General features: G+C 39.1%; 1 protein-coding gene across 1 annotated transcript in view; it reads left to right on the top strand.

Moving 5' to 3' along the window:
• LOC124788618 (eIF-2-alpha kinase GCN2) overlaps positions 1–20,523 on the top strand; it is a 312,712-nt gene that overhangs the window by 142,429 nt on the left and 149,760 nt on the right. Inside the window, exon 9 of the mRNA XM_047255891.1 lies at positions 12,684–12,855. Within this exon, the coding sequence (XP_047111847.1) occupies positions 12,684–12,855 (172 nt within the window). The remainder of the gene's footprint in view (positions 1–12,683; positions 12,856–20,523) is intronic.

The raw sequence follows: 20,523 nt of genomic DNA, 5'->3' as shown, positions 1-20,523 counted from the left end.
CATTCTATTGAAATTTCATCCTAAAGGTGCATTGTCCAAGGTGCACCTCTTGCCTGCAACTGCATCTGAGCCTGACCGCCATTTGTTGCTCAGGTATACGATGATGTACCCACCACTCAGCCACAGTCACCCCCATTTACCAAGGAGAGGCTCCAGCCACAGCTACATTGAGCAGTCGGCAGCAGGATGGAGAGAAGCATGCCTTAATTGGATTTGACTTTGAACTACTTAGCTATTTTACTACAAATAGGAAAAGGTGAAATGTTAATGCTATTGTGGCTCCTCAACAGAAGGAAGAGGAGGAGGAAGAAGAAGAAGAAGAAGAAGATTAAGGAAGTTTTGCACCACATTACTCTGGAGGTTCTTATAACATTTGATTAACAAGCATTTTGTAAATGATGACAAAAAATTCAAACTTCATTTTAGATTTAATGCCAGTCAGTTTTGCAAGTTACAGAGAGCGATATACAGAAGAAATATGTGCATCTAGTTCAGGAAACCCATCAGTGCAACAAAAAAACTTGCAGTGGCATTAATTTTCTTCTTAGGTCCACAGATTTTTATCTACAATTATTTAAAATAAGATATTTCTCTTTGTTACAGTTGTAATGGTGTATCAAACTCATAACTTTTTACACATGGTGGAATGTGAAGTAATTCCAGTTTCTTATTAAAAGTGAATGTTCCCAGATGGTGATTCAGTCCCTTCCTGTTATTTGCTGTCACATTTATTGTTGGAGGTGAAGACAGTGAAAAGGTTTGGGAGAAAGCTGTTTATTAACAATCTTGCATATTATTTAGATAATAACTTATGCATAGCACTGAATCACTATGACGAAAGTTGTTATTTATTTTTACTACCACAAACAGATTTACAGCAACAAAGAGAGAGAGAATTCAATGTAAACCATGTTTGTTGAAAGTCAAGTTGCTTTTAAGAAACTTACACGATGTAGTAAAAATTAAATCACACTTGCATTTTCTTTTATCAACCTTTTAAGATTGGCAGTCTCAAATAATTTCAGTCTGTTCTCACATACTCTTATTAAACTTCTCATTTTTGAGTTGTAAATCCGTCACTAAATTCTGCACATCGTGCCCTGATCACTCATCTTCTACCTCTTACGTGAATGTGAATTTATGTCGCTGGGATTAGGACCTTCATTTACGTTCATGGGAGGTGTGCATTCATCTGAAACAGTTCAAACTTGAGCAGATTAAGTGATTCAACTTCGGTATTGTCTCAGTATTAGTTGTTAAGTTTGAAACAATACTGTTGTTGTTTTCTTCTGTCTGAGATACCCAAATATTGGAGACAGATCTGCGGCAAAATATTTCTTGCTGCGGTTCATTAACCTTCCCTCTGCAACATACTTGTCAAAATGACCTGAGAGTGACAAAAACATGCATGCATTAGTGGCAGGTGGTGGGAGAGGCTTGTGGCCTTGAGTAGCCAGTCTGTCTGCAGCTGTGGACATGGTGGGACCCTTGTCAGAGGTGGGTGAACATTTATTATTCACAAATAGTGAAAAAAAAATGTGAGCCAGGTCAATATGATGCCACATCCTCGGTAGAAGATGAAGAAGTCACAGGGAATAATTGGTGGCACTGCATAGCAGATCCACTAGATCAAGAAATTTCAAGTAAGGTGATAGCTATTAAGATGAAAAATTATCATGGACAGCATCAGAGTGACAGATCATGTGGATGGTAACAAGTCTTCTTTGCTCAGTCCAGCTATAGAACAGTGATGTTACATTCCTGACAACACTATGTGGAAGGCTTTTGTCACATAACTTCCATTGCAGTACTGTTGGGCTTCCCATGCAGAAATAGCTTACTGGATCTGTGGAACCTGCTTGAGGACCTTGGGTCCTCATACAAAATGGAAGAGGTGATCAGATTCCAATATTTCTCCCACCACACTGCCTGGCATTTGAGTGGTGCAGCACATCTGCATCAGTGTTTGCTTGTTGAGTTGTCCAGTGTGAATTCAAACCCTGCTGCAGCCACGATATGGAACATGATAAGTCATTCCTACAGTCAGTTGATGCACCATTTATGATTCACTGTGTTATAATGTGAATTAAGAATGAATGACACATAGAATTCCCATGTGTGGAGGCCAGATTCCTATATTATAATTAGACAGTTCCTCTGGAGACTCGCAGATGCAGTGCAGATTGGTGCAGGTTGGTGCGGTGGAATTTGCGGTCAGTTAATGCATCTTTACAAATGTCATGAACCTGTCAGAAATGTCCTGAGTGTGCTTTCTTTCTCAATAATATGTCTTGAGAATTGAAGTGAAATAATAGTGGGTTCTTGTGGTAGACCTGCTTCAAACAGCTTCATTTACTATCTGTCACCCTGATGCTGTTCATAATAAATCTTACCTTATTCAACCATAACGGTCACCTCATCGTAGAGTCTTGATGCAGTAGACTCAGTTCCATTATTTCTAATTATGAGACTTCATTTCCATTTGCTGCAAAGAGTGCACAACGACTCCAACTTGCTGCAAACTATCATAACCACTCTTAACAAACTTTTCTGTAGTCTGCTTCTTTCGTAAGCACATACAGTTGAGGGTATACAGATCGCTATGCTACTACTCTATATAGCTAAGCTTGTAACAGTAGCTCTCCTTCAGACATTTAATAACAGAATAGTCAGTAGATTACAGATTATCTCTTCTTCTGTTTCTGGACATCTCTGCCTCTGTTTCTGGACATGACCATTGTCACCAGCACCAATTTTCTCCTTGAGTTCCAAGGCACCGCTAAGCTGGAGCTTCGAAGCATAAGTGGGCCTTCACAGCAGGTGGACATGGGCAGTTGCTGCCCCGCCTTGCTGGTGTTTGGAGGATCCTCTTTCCTCATCTGCATATACACCACAAAGAGTGTGTATAGTTGAATACTCAAATATCTTTCATCAGTTTATGAGATAATAGAAGAACTTGTTACTCTGAAGAATCTCATGTTGCACTAGAGTGTGCATCCTGTGACATACGTATATCCTTACATGTTAAACGGATAATTGCCCCCAGCCTCTATAAAATTAAATGTTATGTGACAAGCTGAACATTTGCGTTACTGCTTCCAAAAAATGTACTCCCCTTCCCTTTCAAATGTGTGTTAACTACTGGTAATTTGCTCCAGTGCAATTAGTGGTAGACTGATGCAACATGGGGCTGGAAACACAAATCTCTCTCTCTCTCTCTCTCTCTCTCTCTCTCTCTCTCTCTCTCTCGTTGTGTGGTCTTGTTTATGCAATGGGAAATGAAATGGTCGTGTGGCATTTTTGGCCAGAAGTTGTTCAACTGTATAGTGCAAGTCTTTTTATTTGATGCAACCTCAGTGACTTGCACATCGATGATGAGGAAATGACGGTGAGGACAACACAGCATTGTCTCCCACTTGGCATAACTTTTGTTTTATGATATATGTGATATGGGAAAGTGCATTATTGTGAAGCAGCGCCACCCCAATGGTGGTTTTTGGCAGATATGCTGCCCCAACCACATTTTTCATTCTCCATTATCCTTCGGCAACAAAGAAACAGATAACAGCTTGTTCGTCCTGTTTGGACACAAGTGGTAATATCGCTATAGTCATGTTTCGACATTTATCACGTGCACTTCAGAGGGACACACATGTCGCACTAATCCCTTGCCTGCATGTCAGTGCTTACATACCTGCATCAGAGTCGCACTATGTTGCACATGTAACAGCACCCTCAAATGGAAACTTCTTTATCACCCCTTATAGTGAAGCATTAAGTCAGTCTCCCCCCCCCCCCCCCCCATGCCATCAATCCCCCTCCCCTCTCCCTCCATTCATTTTCTTCGCCACTCTAATATTTAGATGGCTACTCTACAAGAAGCCAACACCCACCACAGTAGTACAAGTTTATATGCCAACCAGCCTTCAGGTGTAGAAGAGATTGAAAGAATGTATCACAAAATAAAGAAACTTATTCAGATAGAGGAGATGAAAATTTAATTTGGTGCGTGACTGTAATTCGAGAATATGAAAAGGAAGAGAAGGAAAAATAGTGGGAGAACATTAACTGGGAAAAAGGAAAGAAAGAGGAAGCCACCTGGTAGAATTTTGCACAGAGCATAATTTGATCATTGCTAACAATTGGTTTGAGAATAATGAAAGAAGATTGTATATGTGGAAGGGATCTGCAGATGCTGCAGGTTTTCAGATTGATTATGTGAAACTAAAAGATTTCAAAAGAAGATTTTAATATGTAAGACACTTCCAATGGCAAAAGTGAACTCTAACCTTAATTTATTGGTTTTAAACTGCAGACTAAACCTGAAGAAATGCCAAAAAGATGAAAATTAAGGAGAAGCTGCCTGAACGAATTGAAGGAACCAGATGATGTTCAAAGCTTCAGATGGAACATTAGGAAACATTTGAGTGAAACAGAGGGAAGGACTACAGTACACGATGAGCGAGTCGCTTAAAGATGGATAGGGAAGGTAGCAGTGAATCACATAGATGAAAATACAAGACCTTTAGAAATTCCTGGATAACTCAAGAGATATTGAACTTAATTGATGAGAGGAGAAAATACAAAAATGTTGCAAATGATGTAGGCAAAAGGGTGGTATACATACATTGGAAAAAAGATTGACAGAGAGTGCAAAATGGCTGTGCAGGAATGGCTATTAAAAAATATGCAAGGCTGTAGAAGCAAGAACTGCAGGACAGATAGACATTGCCTATAGGCTAATTAGAGACAACTTCAGAGAGAAGAGAAACAATAATATCAAGAACTGAGATGACAAGCCACTGCCAAGTCAGGTATGTCCAACAGAACAGACATCAGACACATTTAGTATATCTGTAAGCATGACTGCTGCGGTATCCTCAATGCAGATGCACAATAGGGTCCAAACCTCTTGCAGGAATATGGGAAATGCTGCAAGCGAATGAGGCAAATGAACTGGGACACTACTTAGTAGAGCATGTGACAAGTTGAGACTTTGGGCCAGTTGTGAAGCATGCTCAGATAGCTGAAGCAGTTGAGACAACCACTTGGGACTTTTCAAATTTCACCATTGAACTATTTCAGTGCCCAATTTAATTTGGTGGGTGACTGTACTTTGAGAATGTGAAAAGGAAGAGAAGGAAAAATAGTGGCATCAGTAGTTCCCTCGAAAAACCAATAGTATATATTAATCAGCAAGACGAACTTCTTATCCAGGCGTAGAAAGAACTAACATGGTCATGTGACCAACTCACAGTCTCATTCCAATTCAGATTTGTGCATTTTCTTACCTTGTACAGTGACACGATAAAAGATCACAAAAAGAAACTTGCTGTTAACGTAAGTTAATTTTATTGACAATAAGAACAAGAAAAGTCTGGTAGTACAGACAGAGAGGGTGATAGGATGTGCAAGTAATTGTTGACATGTGAAAGTTAAGTGAGTAAATAATGTGCAAATTGCGGATGTAGCAACATGATACTCAGTGGAGAGGGAGTGAGGAAAATGCTGCAACTCATAAAAAGTAAAACACGTACAATAAATATTTTGTTTATGATATTGCTAGAAGTGTTATAAGGCAGCAATTTCTGTGATATTATGAATAATACAAGGAAATCCATCTCCATTGCACAGAACTGGACTTCCAGACTAGCCTAAACACTTTGAGAAAAACTGTTCCGTTTATGGGAGTTGATTTGAAAAAGTAACATAATGAAAATGTCATAATGAGCAGATGAGAGATATTTGCTAAAAGAACAAACTCTATTAGATCTTTAATTAAAATGAAGCACAGGAATTAAAGTGGCCAGGGTTTATTTAGACAGCTGTTGATTCATAAGCACTACACTGTGAATTCTTGTGAATACAAAGTTTTGTTTTGTGTGCACTTCATTTTTGCAACAACACTAGAACAACTTCATTTTTGCAACAACACTAGAACAACTTCAGAACGTGAAGTGGAAACTAACAAAATTAGAAGTGCTTACTAACAAAATCAGAAGTGCTTAGAGACAAGGAAAGCCAAACTTTTATGTTAGCATAAATTAAGGGCTACCATCCATCTTCTCATTATTACATTGAGGAAAGTTTACAAGACAATTGTTCCCTTCATACTTCCTCCAAACCATCTAGACCTAAATCCTATAGAACTGGTGTGGACTCTTGCAAAGAATGGCATCTGTAGTCATAATATGTCAAGCGTATCACTTTCTCACATAAAAAATACAGTTGATGCTTTTGCTGCTAATAACTAAATTTTGTGTTACTTATCCTAGTACAAGCCTTTCAACATAACGCTACCTCGGTGATCTGTGTGTCCATTCTGCTGGTTTTATAATCAAACATCTTTTCAGCTGTTAGCACAGGGCTGAATGGACCTCCTTACACACCATTCCAGCAGAGAAACATTTGAAATGGTCACCAGAAATCAAACCTGGAACCTCGACATTACTATACAAATAAGTTAACCACTTGATCTCACAGTCATTTTGCTTTTGTTGCTGTGACACGAGCTTTTACTGTTGTGAAAATAAAAGACTAGAGGAGAGATATATTGACGAAAAAGGAATTTGCCATAAATTCTAACAAAGAGTCGACATTATCACTCGTATTGAAATAATGGGACAAATCAACACACACAGCTGGGGAAAGTAATGACATCACCAGCATTGGTAGTTATATCGATATTGCCAGTGAGGCATCATGAACAGCCAAAGTGAGATGGACTGTATGCCTTGTTTTATTCTTGTTCTAAATGGAAACTTCATTCCGTTCCACTTGCAGATATGTAATGTGTGACATCACTCCACTTGTGAGAGTCCTGGAGTGTGCACCATTACTACCTCCCCTCTCTGCTTCTTGAGCGTAAATGCTATGGTGTTGCCTTGCTGACCAGGTAATCAGTTCACTTTGCTGGGTAATGTATCATCATCATCAACAACAACAATAACAACAACACAACACAACACATTTATTACCCCCCACCATACCACGACCACCACCTTGATTTTATAGCAGAAGCAGCAGCAGCAGCAGCAGCAACGATGACAACAAGAAGTAGTACTACTACAAAAATTATGTACAGGGTGGAGAAAAATTATGTCATGAAATTTTAACCCTGGGTAGCTGATGCCAGTAGGAACCAAAATTACTAATGTTGTGTAGGTCGACAATGCACCATTTTTAAACTATGGAAACTTGGCACCACACACTCCGATTGGCCGTGGGATTGCCCTATTTTCGTTCATTGGTTGACGGGTAGTGCATTGGTTGTCTGTTCACACATACAAACATCCCTCGCCCCTTCACTGCCCCAACGTGATACGCACACATGTCAGATAGGTCAGAGGCATCCGGCAACCCACGGCCAGTCGGAACGTGTGGGGCCAAGTTACCGTAGTTTAAAAATTGTGCATTTTCGACTTAACACAACAGTAGTAATTTTGATTCCTACTGGCATCAGCTATCCAGGGTTAAAATTTTGTGACACAGTTTTTCTCCACCCTGTGTATATGGTGTCTGTTCTACGAAAATTATGTTCCAAATATGATACTACATGCTGCTAGGGTTACTTTGGACAAAATGTCGATCCCTGACCTCAGAGCACAGTTAAGTAGTATATCGTCGTCATGTTTCTACATTTAATTTCTCTTCACTTACAATTATTGGATTGCACCTAGTGTCTGTGTTCTCCCTGTGTAATAGACTGAACATGCTGTTGGGTTCAACAGTGTCATGCTCACTCCAGACTGCTAATCAGAGCACATCACATATCTTTCACTGTGAACCATTGATTTATCTCATTTATAAATGTGCCTAATTCCCTTCACTGTTATGATACTGGGCCAAGCGATCACACATTTACTGGACCTTAATTATGTTGTAAACTTATTTTAACTTTTGAAGCAGGCTTCGCTATATTTTCAGCTTGGGCTCATTCCTGTAGGAGATGACCATGCATGCCGATTTCATCACAATCACATGTGGTGATTGCTGTCCTGCCAATTCTGTTCACATATGTGGGACATAGACTGTATCTGGAGAGATAGTGGACCACTGCTAGCTGAAGCTATAAGTTTGTATCAGTAAGAAACTGAAACATTCTGCTTCCTGTGTCTGACGAATCCCACCTCTATTGCCATTCCGTAAATATTACATTATTTTTTATTAATAAATTAGTTGTTCCTTACACAATAATTTTTTGAATTTTTTGTTCCATTTTTTCTTCTTCCAATAGATAGCTGCCCTTTTTCTTATTTGGGTGTCCAGGAATATAGATTCAAGGATATGATTTAGATGTCATCTGTGTACTTTTATCACCACAGCAGCTGGTTTGACAGGACATAACCTGTAGGACCACAAGGGCATCCTTTGGTAGTAAATGTGTTAACTATTGATACAGGACTTGACAGTGTCACGTATTGGTCTCTAAATTTATCCAGCAGACAGTAGTGTAACATTCTTGAGCAGCCCACTTCCCTTCTCGTTCCAAAGGATAAAAGATACTGCAAGCTAATGAAACAGCATTATATCTATCATTGTACCTATTATATCCCCATAGCCTCCACTCATCAGCTTCCAGTTCCTTTGTCTTGTCGCAGCCTCCTATTTCATGTCTCCACATCACCTTCAGCATGTGCCACTCCCCACTGACTCCAATAACTGTGCATCACACTCCTAGCTTGTGCATCTGCTACCCCTCCCTCCCGCATTCTGACCTGGCAAACTGGCTGCCTCCCTCTGTACCGCTAGCCACCCAACTGCAGCCGCTCTCCCTGCTTCCCATCCCTTTCTCCCCCTACCCACTTCACACAACACAACCTCCACTTGTTTATTGGGTTGCCCGTACATTTCCTCTTTCTGAATCAGTATTGGGTGTTACTTAATCATATGAGAATCCCGTGGCACTTTAATCTGTTGACTACTCCTGCTACTCCTTTCTCTCTCCTGCATTCTGAGCTGGCAAATTGGCTGCCTCCCTCTGAGCTACTGTGCACCCAACCCCAACCCCTCTCTCTACTCCCACCTCTCCCCCCCCCCCCCCTCTACCCACCCACACGACACAACCTCCACCCCAACCTAGTCCACTTGCTGAAATTCAACAAAATACTCAAAATATTTACATTCTATGAGAACTTTCCTACAAAATTAATCTATTGATTAGTATTTTTTTTCAAAACTGTACCCATAACATTTATTAGGCAGATAGATCGGCATGATTTTGGTACTATGGGATCTCTTCTTCTTCTTTTTATATACATATAGAGAATACCTACTTTTTGCTGCTTCCCATCATATTGGGAAACATCATGCATTCATTGATTAATCAGCTCATGTGTGAAACTACGTAGGGACTTGCTGAGTGTACCACTTCTTGTGGCATGCCTTCTGGAGATGGAGCTCTGTTCTTTTTCATTTGCATGTGATTTCAGCCATCTCTCCGTCTCTGTGCATGATTAAGGGCAGCTGTAATTTACTAAGTATCCTTCAGCTTGTCTCTTAGTGTTCTGTGAAAATCAGTGCCATCTTTTTTGTTGTCATTTGGAAGAAAAACTTGAAAGAGAATGCCAGCAGCAGCATCCTGACATTTGTCGTTTTTCAGCCTTCTGTTTGGATTCTGAGTATAATAGGAAGGGGTCTTACTTTCTCACTAATAATTTTATAGTGTATACCCCAGTGATCTACTATCTGACAGACCTTATCACAGATTTGTACTGCTCTTACATTTGCCTGGATTGCATCAGTCTAAGATTGTCATCACACAAAGTGCTTTGTATATTCTTCTCGCTTTCTTAATGTGTTTTCTAAGTTCTGAGCTGCAAAGTATCAACTTGTTTCATCAGTGGAAAAAGCCTTAATATTCAATAATTTGAAGTATTTTTCATCAACATTATTTCCCACTTCTGTAAGGACTGGGGAAACACATTCAGTGTACAAACTCACTGTTTGTTTTTATGAAGTTTCTTAAGATTTTTTTGTAAACCGTCATTGCCACTTTTGTAAAGGCCTTGTCACTACTTCTGTGGAAGCCAAGTTGCCATTGTTGTTACGGTAGGCTGAGTCTGTGAGTTTGTGAAACGGCTTCTGGTGCAGTACACCACTAAGACAATTTCTCTGTGCCTCTATTACACAGCTATGCCCCAGTGTCAGGTAACAGGGTAGGAGATCGAAGGTTCTACAACACTCCAACAAATTAGTAACAAAGTCACACAATTAGTTAAAAGGTTTACTTATCTTTGTGACATGTTGAATAATGAATACTGCATGAAACATAACGCAAAAAAGGCCCTCAATGGCTAATTGAAAATAATCATAGGTAGACTTCACAGTACATAGCAAATGCAGTTTACAACGACTGACTGTCAGCTTCTAAGAGTTTAGTGAACAATGTCCCCTGTCTAAGTCTGCCCTGGACAATGATCTATAACCAAGTGGGTGAAAGCTGCTCTTCTATCTTCCAAGTAGGCTTCTGTCCATTGTTGTCCAGTCATTGGCGGATTGTACTCTGTTGGGAATTGGCTGAGGCGAGGTCGATATCATCATCCTCAGTGCCGTCCATGGTGCTGGTGGAACTCAAGCCATATTTATGTTCTTATGACAGCTTCTGTAATTCTTGTTGCACTGTCACACAAGGCAGTGCATTCAACTGTGCTATTTGTACCAACTGTGTGATAGGTGTGGAAGTGACAGTGGGGCTGTGGTCTCATTACTCACACTTTTTGTAAAGTTGTTCTAAATCAATTCTACTTCTCTGCTTTTGCACACTTTTTAAATTAATCCTGTAAGCTTATCTGTGCAAGTTGAAAGGTACACCCCCTTTTAGCTGAATTCTGTCACTCAATTCTGGAACTAGATAAGTAATTTTGCTAAATTGATTAAATAGGACTGGAAAGTGACATCTCAAGATTTGAATAGGCTGAAGTTCTGTCTGTGTGCAAAGTTTTGTCCCACATGTGTCTCTAGGCCAACAATGAGAATCAACTGCTTTGTTGGCCAAGAGTGCTTAGTGTGTACAGGCAGCAAATTGGAACCAATGAAGTGGTTGACCTTCGTTGCATTTCTGATTGCTGGCAGTAACATCAAACCATTGGTGGTGGGTTGGGACCCCTCTCCTAGTATGGACATTGCGTCGAATGTTCATTAGTTCAGTAGCAATTCGCTGTGTCTGTTGAACAGGTGTCTTTTATTGTGTTTAAAAATACTGGAGTATGGAGTGGAATACAGATGCAACATTAAAGCTGACAGTTTTATCACTAACAGGAATGTTTATGGGACTCTACAAACTGTGATTATAAAAACAAATTGAAAGAGTGAGATGCATGGAGGGAAATAAATGAGTTGTTAGAAAGTAATGTGCTCGATTTGAAAAAGAGAACTGAGACCATTATTGACATTTTTTGCCATGAGTGCCAAAGGCAGACTAATAAAACTGCGTGTGTTGCTGGTACCCAGTAGTTAAATATCTCAGAGTGACCATTAATCTTTCAATTGCAGGTACAGCTCTCTTAATAAAAGTGACATCTTTGGCTATTTTAGTGCTTTTGCAACTTAATAACAATTCAAAATCTGTAGGGTCTTTTTTTTCTGGAAAAAATATGAATCAGCTCCCACTCCAGTTCATCTTTAAGGTCAGACATAATTTTTTCTTATGAATTTGAACATGCTCTGCACTTTTCAAAAGAGAGGTCAGAGGTCATCTGCCAGTGTTATTTCTTCTTCTTCTTCTTCTTCTTCTTCTTCTTCTTCTTCTTCTGAAGGTGGTGGTGGTGGTGAGCTTCTTGCAGTAAAATAAAGGTTGCACATGCAGCGATTCTAAATCATCTTCTTCCTTCATATTGCCCAATGAAATTGTAAATCCTATGGACACGTTAGTTCAGCCCTCCTCTGGTAAGTTCTCAATGTTGCTGCCTTGCTTATGTGAGGTGGACATCTTGTCTATACCAGAAGTCAGAAGTATTAACTCCTGAGGATGATGATGATGTATGCTGTCAAAGGTTAGAGAATCTTATCTCAGCTGACATGGATTTCAAACTGAGAACATTTTATCCAAAGACAGATGTAGCATGATATTCTGTGTTTTCTTGTCACTTCAGTGACATCTACTTATTGGGTTTCTGTCATTCAAGAGCCCCAGTTATAACAAGGATAGTAGAAGCAAGAATTTAGTGCTGAATGATTCAGAAAAATGTCAAATTGTTTGTCAGGAAAGTCTTTGGTATCTCATGAATATTTTCTCTTTATCATATTCAAGGATTGAAAATGAGGTAGGTTGTCCAAATATGGTCTGATTACTGGTCAATGAAGGAGACACAGTAACAGTTATGACAAAATCCTCAATAATGTGTTGTACATGTAGTCACCTAAAGTTGTCTGTGGTGCAAATGGTAGTAAATACTTTTGGAATAAATGAACAAATGGTGTACTACTTTGGTTATAGCTCAGTACGTCACAGTAGCAGCCCTTTTAAGATATGTGCATGACACAGATATTTGCTTTTAATTTGTTATTATGTAAATCCTCATCTGACAATTTACTGCACTTTTTGATGTACCATACAAAATAATTTTTCTTATATTTAGTTCATAAAAATTGAGAGCAACATTGATGAATCAATCTTGCTCAGTGGTAGGATTAAAGTAATCAGTTTTCCCTGTCACTAAATTAAATATTACTTTTGTTCACAGGAGTTTGTGTATGGGTGGAACTTATCATTATACCTAACTGAGAATCTTCCAGTTGAAGGTGACTTGTTGAGGCATTTGTCCAAAGGTGTACTTGAAGCTCTTGCCTTTTTGCATCAGAACAATGTTGTTCACAAAGACCTCAGAGACACAAGTGTATTCATTGACAGGACAGGTATGAGAAGAATATGTTAAATTATTTTGTTTTATATTTTTTGTCGGTTTTCTTGCTGGCAGTATTGTGATACAGATGAGAAAGAATTGCTGAAACCATTAATAAGCTAAGAAATGAATGTGTGTGGATAAAAATATATTGAGGGCATATGTGGACTTTCCTATGGGAACCATAGATACAGAAATTATTTTCATTCTGTTTACAGAGGTAGATCCTTTATGGTGTCTACCATTGGATGAACTGTGGTCCGAGTGACCTGCCCTTCTTTTTTAACGTCCCACTGTCTCTCCTCCTCTCCTGCTGCAGAAGGATCTGGTAACCCAAAAATAAGTCCTGATATAAACATTCTTGCCAGTGTATGTATACTCTTACTTTTGTCATGAACTCCAGTAACTATCGACGCTGACGATCTGTGACAGGTTTGTGTCCCTTTTTCTTACAAACTTTATCATTAAGATTCTGGTGTAGAAGTTCAGCACTATCTACATCAACTTCTCAAAGCACTTGGTTTGCACCAAAAATCGTCACAGGGACATCCTCTTGTGGCAGGGGTAACTTACAGGAAGCGAAAGGCTACTTACAATTTGTATAGAAAGCAGATGGCAGTTATAAGAGTCGAGGGGCATGAAAGGGAAGCAGTGGTTGGGAAGGGAGTGAGTCAGGGTTGAAGCCTATCCCTGATGTTATTCAATCTGTATATTGAGCAGGCAGTAAAGGAAACAAAAGAAAAATTTGGAGTAGGAATTAAAGTCCAGGGAGAAGAAACAAAAATTTTAAGGTTTGCTGATGACATTGTAATTCTGTCAGAGACAGCAAAGGACTTGGAAGAGCAGTTGAATGGACTGGACAGTGTCTTGAAAGGAATATATTAGATGAAAGTCAACAAAAGCTAAACAAGGATAATGGAATGTAGTTGAATTAAGTCTGCTAATGTTGAGGAATTAGATTAGGAAATGAGACACTTAAAGTAGTAGATGAGTTTTGCTATTTGGGAAGCAAAATATTTAAGTGTTGGGAAGACCTTTCTGAAAGTATTTTATGGAGTGTAGCCATGTATGGAAGTGAAACATGGACAATAAACAGTTTAGACAAGAAGAGAGTAGAAGCTTTTGAGATCTGGTGCCACAGAAGAATGTTGAAGATTAGATGGGTAGGTCACGTAACTAATGAGGAGGTACTGAGGACAAGTGGAGGAAAAAGAAATTTGTGGTACAACTTGAATAGAAGAAGGGATTGGTTGATACACATTCTGACATCAAGGGATTGCCAATTTAGTACTGGAGGGAAGTGTTGGGGGGGGGGGGGGTTTAAAAATTGTCGACGGAGACCAAGAGATGAATGCAGTAAGCAGATTCAGAAGGTTGTATGTTGCAGTAATTACTTGGAGACGAAGATGTTTGCACAAGATAGAGTAGCATGGAGAGCTGCACCAAACCATTCTTTGGATTGAAGACCACAACAACTACAAAAAATGGTTCAAATGGCTCTGAGCACTAAGGGACTTAACATCTGTGGTCATCAGTCCCCTAGAACTTAGAACTACTTAAACCTAACTAACCTAAGGACATCACACACATCCATGCCCGAGGCAGGATTCGAACCTGCGACCGTAGCAGTCGCGTGGTTCCGGACTGAGCGCCTGAACAACTACTACAACAACAAGGAAAAACAAAAGGAAATTTACATTAATTTGCAGACTTTTCTTTTCTACATCTTTCGTTTAATGACCCTTTCATCTGTGGTATCATGCCCAGTGTTTTTACTTCTCTCCTTTTCTGCTAGAAGTTACCCTACTATCCCTCCCCCTCCCTGCCCCAGTCTCCTCCTTAGCCCCACCCAGTCGCCACTCACATCACACACTGGTGCTGCTGCTCACAGTGTGGTTTCAGTTGCCTGAGACTGCAGTGGTGTGTGTCAGATACATTTGTGTGTGTGTGTGTGTGTGTGTGTGTGTGTGTGTGTGTGTGTAGACGAAGGCCTTACTGGCCGAAAGCTTTATTTGTGACAGTGTGTTTGTTGTGCCTATCTGAAACTCAGCATCTCCACTGTATGGTGATAGCAACTTTCCTTTCATAATATTGTTACATTCCATCCTGGATTTTCCATTGTATCACTATTTCTAATCATCATCATCATCCTCATAGGAGAGCTGTGAAATTTATATCTTCATTGTCACAAATATTTGGCTGTTTCTTCGAAGCATGTTATAATTTCCGAGATTGTGGTTATGGGATCCGAGAACCCAGCTGTTTCTATCTGAATATTTATCGGATTTTGCTTATATACTGATGTGAGAATGTTACAATGTCTCTTGCTTCCAAACATACCGTTTGCCTGCCCCTCTCTCATTGGGTGCATAGAACCTGCAGCTGACACCTGCCTTTTGTTCCCCATCATACATCACAATGACTGCCAACAACATTGCAGCACAAAACACATAAGTATGCCGCTAGCCTCCATCTAGGCTTTTACAGTCTCCTGCAGAAATGAATATTCTTGTTGAGTATGTGTCCTCAGTTTAATTCTGACTGTAAATAGATTCATGTGAACTGCAGTTTAAATGTGGTAGATGTTCCTAAAAAGCCAAAGTATGCAGTATAGATTCCCATGCAGCAAGAGAAAACAAAACACGTAACAACTCTCTATAACAGACGACACAATGTGATGTATAAACATACACTTGTGCTATGCAGCTGTAACATGTGATAGCTGGTCTAAAACATTGTTTCCTATGATCTGTACGGACACTGCTACAGATAGATGTTTCCATGTTTCGAAAGATGTTTCCAAATGGCGTCCACATCAAGTAGACAGCAACATGTTTCAAAAATATATTTCATGCTTAGTGTGTACGAAGTTTGAAGTTTACTTGACCCAGTTAAACTTCTGTTGGCTGTAGAAGGAAAACACACACACCCACACATTATATTCCGATGCCTTTCACCATACTTCAGTTTTTGGCTTAATTCACCATGTACCTCAGTTATTGCTTTTTTCTGGGTCAATACAAAGGAAAGATGTCTCAAAAACACATGTATTGACATGTAATTTGTGGTCGTAGTGTGTAGGAAAATAGCTTGATTACTTTGTACCCAGATACCAATTTCAATTTTTTGACGAGGTTTTACTTGCTGTTACACATCTGTGATTTTTTAATGTTGGAGAGAGCAGTTTCAATGTTTATATTTGTGATTCACATAAAATATCTTCATAGAAAAAAGGCTTTACTGCTGTTATTGTTCTGTACTCAGTTGTCTTCAGTTATTTTTCAATTTAATAAAACCAACTAATAATACATTTTGTAGGTGTTACTTAAAGGTGAGAAACTGAAAATTTATCATTTAAGAACTGATGAAATTCATTACCACAAATTGTTATAAAAACATTGTATTATAAATTTAATTTCCTTCACTTATACAGATTTTCTACAATTGGTGAGGATTACAATTTTAATCATATATGTCAATTAAATCAAACAATGGAAAATACAAGATGGAATGTAACAATACTATGAGAAGGAAAGTTACTACTCACCCTATAGCAGAGGTGCTGAGTCACAGATGGGCACAACAAAAAGACAGTCATAATTAAAGCGTTTGGCCATTAAGGTCTTTGTTAGCAGCACACACACACACACACACACACACGACTGCAGTTGACAAAAGCCTTAATAGCCGATAGATTTAATTGTGAGAGTCTTTTCGTTGTGCCTATCTGCGACTCACCATCTCCGTTATATGCCAATTACATATCTTTTTGCTCGTATTTTGTGGGTTTTAACATTTTCTTTGATTCTACATTTTTCTCTGTTTTATGGTATTTAAGTCTGGACCCCATGAAAACAAAAAATATGGGTTTCAGTGTGAAAGAAAATATTCACAATTCAGTCCGATGCTCGAAGTTGCACTCATCCCACTATGTACTGATGTTTGTTGGTATCGTCCCCATGACATATCCTGCCACTGTAACTTGTTCTCATGTACAGCCACCATCAGTTTTATATGATTTATTTCATTTGTTAGACATTTCATTCTGGATAAGTTTTCTTTCTTGTTTCATCTGACTGCCAGCATCATGTTCTAAGGCCGATTAAAAGCTGCTAACATTTTTGCCAAGTATTCTAGTATGTGAATAGCTATCAAATTTATCATTTGCAATCCTCTTAGTATATTATTACTGTTTCACATAATCAAATAAAATATTGATATGGGTTCAAAATCAAGTAATGTTTTTTGGAGGACGAGATTTCGATGTTTGAATGTTAAATTTTCTTAAAAAGCAGCATAATGTTTGTACATGATATCCGTACGTGTATGATAACTTTTGCAATAAATCTGTTCAAATACAAGAGTTTGTATGGAATTTGGTGCTGTTGTCTCCTCCTCTGTTTCACAAAATTGTCAAATTTTAAGCAGAGCAATAGATTTTTGTGGTACCTAGATCATAGGTTTCTCGCATATCCTTTGAACTAGCACTACATGATTCAAATGTTGTATGATTGATTGAGCAGTATTGATATTGTGTTGAGCACTTCCAGGTATTGAGAAGTCTTGAGCCTGTTCGAAGGCAAGTATCATTTGCCTAGCCCTGCCCTTCTGAATTGTTCAAAATAAATCTGTACATGATCTCAATAGCCAAAGCTTCATCTGTAAATCTATGACAACCCCAACAACTCTGTTAAACAACAGGTTCGCAGGAGAGCTTCTGTAAAGTTTGGAAGGTAGGAGATGAGATACTGGCAGAAGTAAAGCTGTGAGGACCGGGTGTGAGTTGTGCTTCGGTAGCTCAGATGGTAGAGCACTTGCCCGCGAAAGGCAAAGGTCCCTAGTTCGAGTCTCGGTCGGGTACACAGTTTTAATCCGCCAGGAAGTTTCAACGTAAAAATGTTAACCTCGGCAGCAATAATTCAATCTACAACTATAAGACACCCCTGTATTTTTTGAATGACGAATTGGGGAAAAAACCTTAAATCTGGTAATTGGTTAAATATGGTACTTGTGCCATTCTGCTTCCAATCCCACAACCCATGAACTATTTACCATGCAACCATCCTGCATATTACAGTGTATGTAGTTACAGCATTTTTATCTCATCAAATGAATGACCAGGTGTGGAAGCCGTCATCTGCCAGCTATGCAGCCAATACTATGCAGAATTCTTTGTGCATACAATAACTAAGCAGTTGTCTACCCTTATAAATGGCCGCTACCAACATTTTTTCGTCGTCGTCGTCACCACCACCACCACCGCCACCACCACCAATACTGCTACCACAGTTTCTAGCCCAGTTCTAGGCTTGGTCTATTGGAACATACACCTTTCCATCTTTTCCTGTCCTATCTCCACACTTCTCTTTCTGCTCTGTCCCAGTCTCCTCCTCACTTAGTCACACATTCTGTCACTCCAACGATGCATCTTTCTAGGTATTCCAATAGTTCTCTTGCCTCCTCTTGTTATTTCATATGCCTGGCTTGGTACCATGTCATCTTCCAGTTTTTTTTAACATGCCCATATCACTTTAGTCTTGTCTTTTATATGATATCTTGCTTGGGCTTCTCTTTCACTAATTCATTCAACATCTCATTCCTTACTCTACCCATTCTAGTAAGTCCTATCCTGTTTCCTTGAAATTTCATCTCACAAGTCTGTGTCCTATTCACCTGCCTTTTCTTCATTATCCATGTTATGGATGATACATTCTTGCTCTGTAGCAGACTTCTTGTAGTCTGCGGAAATGATAGGCTTACCTTCCCATTTCACTGACATCCTTAATCATTCCTCACACTGTCTTCTTTTTGCTTCTCAGGTACTTGAAACTTTCCACTTTCTGTAGTATTTACCAAATATGTGATTGACTTAAAACTCTACAACCTGGATGCTGAATATACTTCGTCCCATAACTCCACTAATTCCAAAATGAACTGAGCAAGTTTGGAGGGTCTCTGCAGCACATCCTACATTAAATTTTATTGCCACCTACATTGCTTACATTTGTAAAATTGTGATGGATTTAAGTTTCATCAAATCATCTTTAGATCACAGTACGTCAATGACAAGAGCAACCTGTCAGTGTCTGTACATAGAGTTATATGCTACGTCATTGTAGATTTGTGTATAGTAAATTTGTGTTTCGAAACTGATGAATTACTCTTGTAGCCAACCTACTCGGTTCCAAAGGGTGTTTGATGAAACCAAAACCAGTCACCAAATTAACAAATGTAAGGAATCTAGGTGGAGAATAAAATTTGTTCTAGAGTGTGGACAAAATAACATGCCACGTACCTGCACAGATGACACAGTGGGGAGGGGACAATGATAATGGTAGAGATTCTGCTGTGAGCTGCCACCACACAGTATTGGAGGTACAGTTCAATGGTTGATGCCTGTTCACAAGTGGAACTTCAGAGCTACAACTAGTGAGTCAGCAAATGATCGTATTAACAGGTTGCATCAGTACTCAATAATTCAACAAGTGAATAGTGTCTGACTACAGTGCCATATAAGAAAATTAATGCATGAATAACTTACGATGGCTGTTTCCAATGGATAAAGTGCATATTTCAGCAAGTGACAGCAAACTGAGGCAGTTGGCTTTCTGAACAAAGCAGTAGACTTCCCCAGTGGCCGGTGCTGAGAATGAGAATACATTTCTGTGCATGGACCGATTTATTTTGTGTGAGCTCTACCACCATTGATTGCAGATCATCTCCAAAAGACAGTAAGTCAGTTTTGCTAACATCCTCTGTTACTACGTGTCTGCAGGCTAGTTCTTCACTACTACACTTTCTGGAACAATCCCCTCTCATTCATTTAATTCTCTCTATCTCTCTAACTCCCTTGCACTTACTACCATTTCCTCTATTATCATTTTTCCTCTTCTATTCCATAGTTTGCATGGGTTGGCAGTGATGTAAATGTGGTTGGTGGACCTGATCCCCTTATGCAATTGTAGTTCAAAACACCATCCACCTAAAACTGTCACCTTGAAGTGTGCGCATAATGTTCTTTCAGATACCTGAATCCTTTCCTTTGCCGCCACACAGTCGTCTGCCATATTGCTGCTTACAAATAACCATTTATTATAATGAATAAAGGCTATTCTTTTACTATTTAGTTTCCAGTTAGCTGTGTTATTTGTTTTTGTTTTTTGTTATACTTAACAGTATATTAGTTATCTTTATTCTTGATAGTAAAAGATTTGACAAATGACATTCCCAGTGGCAGCAACAAGATTAGAAGTAAGCAGCATTTCACAGAGATGTTCATGTGCCTGTGCGCACTCAAAACACACTTGCGGATGATGATTATCTTCCATTTTTGATACGTTTCCTTCCACCTAAGAATTTTCATTATTGATTGTTCCAATGTTTACATTACCTTTCAGGAAGTTACTGCATATGTTTGCTTGATGCAGCACTTTGATTTTTGTGCTCCCTGTGTTATCATGCACAAATCATCTCTTGCTCACAGAGCCCACATGTTTAGTTGCATAACATGAGCAGCCTTTCAGACAAAGAAATGCACATCAATGTTATAATGTTTACCATACAATGTCATTCTATATTTATTTCGTAGTGTAACATAATTAGAAACACATTTACTCTATACTGAATTTTTTTATAGGTGACAGTACTTTCTGTGCCAGCACAGCTTCACTTTCGAACTGTT

Source organism: Schistocerca piceifrons, chromosome 1, assembly GCF_021461385.2.
Source record: "Schistocerca piceifrons isolate TAMUIC-IGC-003096 chromosome 1, iqSchPice1.1, whole genome shotgun sequence".
Taxonomy (NCBI): domain Eukaryota; kingdom Metazoa; phylum Arthropoda; class Insecta; order Orthoptera; family Acrididae; genus Schistocerca; species Schistocerca piceifrons.
Note: the sequence above shows the minus strand (reverse complement) of the source record. Positions and strands in the feature narration are given on the sequence as shown.